Raw genomic sequence first — 7,976 nt, forward strand, 5'->3', positions numbered from 1 at the left:
GACGTGATCGTCATTTGGTCCTTGCAGATGTACCGGAGGTTCCCATGTCCCATATGTCTTTTGCTTTAATCGCTTCGATGGGGTACGACATAACTCTCTCTCTTTGCCTCTCTCTTTGTCTCTTTTTCTCTCTCTTTTTCTTTCTCTTTTTCTCTCTCACTATAAAAAAAATCCCTATAATGGCTGCCAGCTTCCCGAGAATCCTCGCTGAACCAAGAATAACGCACTAACGAATGAATGAGATAAGAGAGAGACAAAGAGAGAAAGAGAGAGATAAAGAAAGAAAAAGAAAGAGAGAGAGAGAGAGAGAAAGAGATAGCACCTCGAGAGGTCCATCCTGGGCAGCTGTTCCCTTGTTGTTGCTGCGGTTAAAGGATTACGGATTACGGCGGGACTGGCGCGATGTAAGCGTGAAAGAGGGCTGGAGAAGGGTAGAATTAGGGTTGGGGGGAGGGGGAGGGGGGAGATTAGTAAATCTGTTTACCGCAAACTGAGGCACGCTGCAATGGCTGACCAGTAAGCAGCAGCGGCGTTGTTGAACCTCTGTTGACGGTGCTGCTCTACTCGGCCTCTGGCCTCTGGTCCTTGGTCCCAGATATTCCATTAGTGAAGGCGCTTATGATGGATTTCAATTCACCATCCCCAGCGTTGCGTTCGTGCTTTACTCCTGCATAGCGTAAACATCGCGGGTTTAGCATCGCAAAATCGGTCGCTTGCGTCTCGGTTATTAGAGCGAAAGGGGGGGGGGGGGGGGGGAGGGAGAGGGTTGTTATGGCGCATAAACCCAGACAAATCCTGAGATTCCGAACAACCACTGAGCTGTTTGCAACAGCAACAACAAACAGAGCGGCCGAAAGAAAGAAAACAGAAGAAGGAGAGACAGATAGAAAGCCCTAGAAGCACTAGTAACGTTTCATTTGAAAGAAAGCGCTGTTGAAACGAAAGAGTATTTCATTCTAGATGCCCCCGTGAATGCACTGCTTTTGTGCAACAGTCCAATAGCTTCGCAAGCGGTGTGTAATATCTAAATAGTCAGTCGAAATTTCGAAAAACCGGTAATTTATAGCTAGCAGCTCTCTTTCCGGTAGCAGAGTAGTTTTCTTCCGCTTTATTAAGAGTTGGAGAATAAACGAAATGGATAGGTTTTTTCTTATCCGAATTTTTATTAGCTTCCAACGGTTATTCAAATCGCAGATTTTTGAAAAGTTGCACGCAAATTCGAAAATAGCCGTGGCCACACGGGGCGAAAATTTGCGCGCAAATTTGCACATTAATGCCAAAATGTTTTCGCTTCGTGTGGCAGGGGTAAAACCCCGAAAATTTATGCCGAAATGTCAAACGTATTGTTTTCATCTGTGTTTTGGCCGCTGAAGTTGATTTCCGAATAAATTTTGCAGTTTTTAACGATTTTGTTGCTGTTGCTGTTATATTTATATTAAAAATGCAAAAACAATACGAAAATAACCTACATTTTCGTAAATAAAGCGTTCGATAGCGTCAAGGGTTCAGCGAAAAAGTCCGCGGACGTATAAAAGTTTGACAGCGTGTGAGGGTTAAGCGAAACCGTTTTGGCATTAATTTTTTCGTTTGCGCTAGAGTTTTCGCCCCGTGTGGCCACGGCTAATCGAACCCCTCGCCCTCTAAAAACATCACACAGACACTTTAAACCAGGTTCAGGAGTCGGCAGGTGCGGTTTTCGTTTCGAACGAAACTCCAGCGCGCTTCAGATTGAACGCGGCTTCAGCGCAGCCTCGCAGCGCAGCCTCGCAGCGCGTCGCGATTCGAGCAGTCGGTAGTCGACATTGTTGAGTTTCGAGCAAGGTACTTAGACAATAGACAGGTAGCTTTATGCAGAACAAATCCTCGATCGGATTTTAGAAAAACTTCACAGTTTGACATTGGTGGGACTGTGGGATGTTTACTTCGGGAACGCTCTTTTCGGAGCTGTTTTCGCTTTTCTGTGGTATTACGACAGTTCAAATTCACGAAAAGTGGCACGAAAGTTGAAGTTTATGCAAATATTCCCAAAATTCTTCCTAGTATTTCAATATGGTATCGGTCCGTAGACCTTGCCACCCGGCCTAGAACAAGAGCTAGCTAGCGTTCCTGGACCGTGCTCACTCGCTGTAAAACACAACTCGGTCGCTCGATTGATCTTAAGTAGAGAGATGAATCATTTAAACATTCGAAAAAGAGTGAAATCAGGTACTTTCCCTGATAAAACCACCAAACTTGCCCATATCTTCTTGTTCTTCTTCGTGAAACTTACGTGGTTTTGTTGAGAAAAAGCGCCCTGCTACCAATGTCAAACAAATTCAAAATGGTGACCTGTCAAAGCGGTTAAGAAGCCACCTGAGTCTTTAATACACCTTGAGCTAAGTTTCGAATTCGAAAAATGGTTCTCGAATTCCTTTCGTGATCGAAACTAGGATTTTTCACTACTGGTTCGTTGATTGTCGTAGTGTGCGGTTGGTTTTCTCTACCGGAACAACGTGCGGCGGTTACAGAGTGACGACAACGTGAAAAGCAAACATAGTGAGTTTTCCATGGTTCCCGTGAATTGCTGGTGGTATCGAAAGGGGAAAAGGGAACGGGTAATGGGGCAATAGAGAGGGGGACTAATTATCGTCGGGCACCCGGTACACCAACCCGGCACCTTTTTGGAGGCATTTCTACGCCAAACCAGCGCAGAGCAGAGGACGCATTAAGGTGGTGTGGCGTGTGCATGTGTGTATACCAGAAAACTGGAACGCGAACCGCATAACGGTGTCCCCGGCGTGTGCCCGTGGCGTATCTTCCGAGGTTTACCGTACCCCCACCCTCCACACTGCTTCCTCCACCACTCTTCCCAGGGTTTTCATGGGGCGGATGCTGTAGAGAGCTGGGATTGCAGTGAAAGCATGGCTCACCGCCGCTGCCGTCGCCGCCATTGCTCGCCGCGCATGCACGCACGCACGCACGCTCGCACGGGCGCACACACACACACACACACACACACACACACACACACACACACACACATACACCGTCCCGCTTTAGCGGAAGAATCGAGAAGCGAATGAGCGACGAGATCATCGAGAAACATGCACGCACACACGCAGGCCCGCGGACGCCATTGCTTTTTTTGCGCGCACTCGTTACTTCTCTCTCTCTCTCTCTCTCTCTCTCTCTCTCTCTCTCTCTCTCTCTCTCTCTCTCTCTCTGTCTTTCTCTCTCTCCCTCCCTCCCGGTGACTCTCTATCTTTCTCTCGCTCGCTTCATCTTTCTTTCTCCAACAACAATCCGGTTTCGATTGCTTTTCGGGTTTCCATCTACAATTTACTTTGGCCATCCTTTGGCTATTTTTGGAGAATTTCGCTTCGTGAGCGCTTTGCTACTATACTAATGCCCTACTTATGCTAGTATTTCCCCAAAAACCGGAAATTGTGACAAAAATTTCCACCGGTAGCCTTGTCAACCCGTTGCCATAAACGCGGCAACGGAATCGGCGTGCTGCTGCGTCGCTGGCGATGATGATGGTGGCTGGATGGGATGATGGGTTCGTTCGTGCTTGCTCTCTGTTGCCCGCGTGTCCATCGCCGTCCATTTCCTTCGGCCACCCCACCCTCTCCCCAACGAACCAACCAACCGTTTCGTCCTACATTTTCTATTACATTTTCCTCTCCCATAGCCATCACCCCAATACCGTTTCAAAGTAACAACCAACGTTTGGTTCTCATTATGACGGTTTGAGAGGTAGCGAGAGCCCCCCCCCCCCCCCCGCCTCCGTCCGGCCAGGGATGAGCTAATTGACCACCAAATTGACCACTCGGCCGATCGGCCGTGGCAATGAAACAACCAACCGCGCGAGCAGCGCGCGTATGTGTGTGTGTTTTTGTTGTGTATGTGCGCTCGTTGCATTCGCTTTTTTTTTCGTTTAAACAAACTAGATGGAATACTAATGTACGAACCTGAGGAAAGTCCTCAGTCAGGAACAGTGTGGGACTCTCACCCACGAAAACCACTAGCTTTGTTTCCCGTTACCACCCATGTTGCATTCGCTGCAGCCAGCCTTTTTGCTGGCTTTTCCCTAGCCTACCAGCCCACCACTCCCCATCGCCGTCCCATCCTTTTTGCGACCAATTTTCTTTTATTTTTCCTTTTTGTTTTTACATCGACTTTTCACCGCTCGCGGATTTGCTCTACTTTACCGTGTTCAACCGCCAGGCAACCATTAAAACCACCGCCGTTTTCTTTCATCGTCCTCGCCTCTAGCCCCATATCATCTCGCGAATGTTTGTATTTCGTATGTGTGTGGATGAGTGTAAGAAAGCAAACAAGCGCAGCGAGTGTACCTTTTTACAACTCTTACTGATGACTGACCAGCAACACATCTTTTGCTATTCATTCCTAATGTCATTTCATCTATCTCTTGTTTGCTTTGTTTGTTTTGAGCAGTTGGTGATCTAGCGAAGAACACTCGGAGAACAGCAACACAACTAGCAACAGAGGAGCACACCGGAGACGAAACCTGGAAGAGAGCCCCCCTTAGTGAAAACAGCAAATAGTTTGTGCGAGTGTGAGAGTAAGAGAGAGAAAGAGAGTGGCCACCGGTTCTGCGATAAGCGCAAGCGAAGGGACGAAGGCGGCAAAGATGGTTTCCAGCGAGCCAGAGGAGGAGGTTGGCGCAAAAACCGAGCCCACGACGACGACGACGACGACGACGACGACGACAGCGGCGGCGACAGCGGCAGTACCAGCGAAAGGTAAGAACAACCAACAACCTCTCCCCTCCCCTCGTGCACCACCTTCCTTGGATTTAGGCCCTCTTTCTTCTATCTCTTCCTCCTACGCTGACCGATTCGTTTTTTTTTCGTCACACCATGACATTGTGGTGACGGTGTGGGCCTCCCCCCTTCTTCCTCTTCTACAATACCAATGCCTCGTCTCTCTAATCCCGGTTGGTTATTTAGGGGGGCCTTATTGTGGAAATCACAACGAGGTGATCGAACGGCGGGTTGTCAAGGTGGTTTTGTTTTGATTTGGATGGTGGCCAAAGTTAGTAATTTCAGTTAATTAATCGACTATTGGCCCATAAATAATGCACTATTTGGTTGAAACACGGGTTGACTGGCTGTCGAGATGTATTGGTACACTAAAGACACCCCTAACTCGGTAGCGAGCAACGAGTGCTCGTTCGATTCTTGTCGATTCTTTTTACACAATTGCTCGCTCACTCACTCTTTGATTGTACAGTCCTCATCCCTTTAGCTAACTTAAAACCCTTACCTCTCCAGCGGCCCTTTCGGTTGCAGATCCGTGCAGCGGTACGCCGGGCGCACACCACCGGCACAGAACTGTGTGCGCCGCGCGCGCTCACACAAACAAACAAACAAACTAGCAAACGTACGCGCACGCATACGGGGTCGAGCCGTGCTGTCGGCGACTGACGGTCGGTGTCGTCAGTGGTCGTCATGCTTATTTTCGGCGCATTTGGCGCCACATCCGCTGAAGTTTTCCATCTTTTTTTCTTCCAATCCCCCCCTCTCCCAACAAGGAACGTTGGCTGTTTGCAAAGTGTGAGATGTTCAAAGGGGCATACACACACACAGGATGACGCGCTCGTACATTCAAATTATATATAAATGTGTGTATGTATGTATGTATATATGTATGTGCGCGCCCATCCGCACGCTTTCTTATTCGCGCGGTGTTCTTGTGCCCCGCGTGAGTTTAACACACACACACACACACATGCGCACGCGCGCGCGCGCGCCTGAGCGCACACTGAAAAGCATCGAGAGCTGAGTGTGTGTGTGTGTGGTTGCTTCCTTTTTTCATTTTTTAGGGCTGTTAGTGATTATCCTATTAGTTCTAGGCGAAAAACAGACAACATGCAAGAAGCATTCACCCCAACAATATACACACACACGGCCAAAGTATCACGGCATCCTTTCCTCTCCCTCTCTTTCTCTTTTTCTCTCTCTTTCACTGGCGGCACTGTCATCCGCGATGAGAGTCGATCGAGATCCTCGCATCGTCGCTTTTTTTTCATTTTCCCCGCTCTTCCTTTTGGCACTTGTTGCGTTGTATGCAGTGCTCAGGTGAAATTTAAGAAGAAAAAAAACATTGAAAAAATGTCAAACACCCATATACATCATGCGCGCAGCAGTGATGATGATGATGATGATGATGCTGCTGCTGCTGCTGCTGCTGCTGCTGGTGGTGGACAACCTGGCAACTGTGCACGCGCACGGTGGTGATCCAATCAATCGCTAATCGCAATTGAACCCGGCCCCCCACCTCACCTATTATACAGCCCAGCCACACGATAAGCTGAGCAATTCAAAAAGCATAAGAAGCATGATAACCTTCCTCACACCCCGCTTCTCGCGCGGTTGCAGCAGCAGTACCAGCACCAGCACCACCACTACCCGGCTCGAGTACGTTCTTTCGTAGCTAGATCAAAATGGTGCTCTGGTGCTGGTGCTGGTGCTGGTGGAGGGGCGCGACCGTCGAGTGTGAACACCAATCCCGGTACGCACGTATCCATCCGGATCCAGGTGGAGAAGCGCGATGAAAAGCGAAGAATGGTCCTAGAAAAGAAGCGATATGAAAGATGTAAGCCCGGGGTGTTGGGGGGGTAGTCGTAGTGCGCTTGCGTGCGCACACATACCGCATCGCATGACGGTGGCGGTGGCGGCGGGGTCAGTCAGCACACTTGGAGATCGTGCGTGGTCCGCTTGGCAGCCGGCGCTTGCGTGACGGTTTCGTCATCGCGCAACTATTCACGGTTGCATCGCCGCACCCTACCCCTTCCGTATGCCTCTGAAAAAACGTCTCCTCTCGATCTCGATACGCAGTTCCACATACGCGCCTCACTTTATCTCTTTCTATCTCCTATTCTTTCACAAACACACACACACACACACATACACCGTTGTCTTCTTCTAATAGTGCTGTTCGCTTTCCTCGATTGATTCCATTGCTGGGCCCACCACCTTCATCAACGATAGCTGCTGAGGTGGCCAGCCTAGCTAGAAGAGCCAGAAAATTAGCCCCCAATACAAACACACCGCAACGAACGCACACCGGGAATATAGCGGGTGTTGTTCTTTTTGTTGCAGTGTTGGAAGAGAGCTACGGAAATGAAGCGAGAGAAAGAAGACCTCTGGATAGAAAAAGAGGTGTGAGAATGAGTGAGTGAGAAAACAGTTCTTGGCGCAGAAGCGGCGCGAGGAATGGGACACCAGAGGTGGTGGAGAGGGGGAGATGAGATCATGATGACGAGGAATCCGCCTCCGAAATGTCCGAATTACGAATTTCCGGGGCATGATGACATTCGTCGGTGCAACGGTTTTCCAACGGTGCTTCCACTGGTGGACACCAGTCGGGGTACCTCACCCGGGGGGTGCTATTTGAGGTTCAGCGGTCCATCCTTGGCTTGAGGGTTGCATTATATGGCATGGATGCCCTCGATTGCTCTTTTTGCGCCGGCGGTTTTCGTGTGCGTATGCCTTCCTCTTCGTTTCAGGCGCGACGTTCTCCCATTTGGTCACTGGTTCCCGATCTAGGTAGCATGCCAGCTAACCACCTCACCCACCCTCCACTCGTTGGTAGTGACCATTTTGTCGTTGTGAGGCTAACGGAGGAATTTGATGTGGTGCCCATATGGTTTCGCGCCTGCTTTCTCCTTCTTATTTCTGGCTGTTTGGGTTTACTGTTGCCTCATGCCCTAATCTACTACCATCCCGAACCCCTCTTCCTCCTCTTCACCTTGTAATCCCCTCATCGAGCGCGTATGCGAGAGACGTAAAGGAGGAAGCCCTACCGGAGCAGTGCACACCAACGTTAGAGGGAGGAACCGTCAAGAACTTTCCTGTGTATTTCTGTGTCAACCTTCTTGTGTTTATGTGTGTGTGCGTGTGTATGTGCCAGGGGCACAATTTGTAAATGTGTTCGACATTTCGGCGTCAGAATGTGGAGTCTTCAATCAA

At 49.4% G+C, this 7,976-nt stretch overlaps 1 protein-coding gene across 1 annotated transcript in view; it reads left to right on the top strand.

Annotated features, from left to right (window-relative positions):
• Positions 1 to 2,404: 2,404 nt before the first annotated feature.
• The window catches only part of LOC125955007 (uncharacterized), a gene marked incomplete in the record, with an annotated part of 10,268 nt that continues 4,696 nt past the window's right edge, over positions 2,405 to 7,976 (top strand). Inside the window, 2 exon segments of the mRNA XM_049685815.1 lie at positions 2,405 to 2,535; positions 4,438 to 4,745. Coding sequence (XP_049541772.1) covers positions 4,634 to 4,745 — 112 coding nt within the window.

The sequence above is a fragment of the Anopheles darlingi genome, chromosome X (assembly GCF_943734745.1).
Source record: "Anopheles darlingi chromosome X, idAnoDarlMG_H_01, whole genome shotgun sequence".
Classification (NCBI taxonomy): domain Eukaryota; kingdom Metazoa; phylum Arthropoda; class Insecta; order Diptera; family Culicidae; genus Anopheles; species Anopheles darlingi.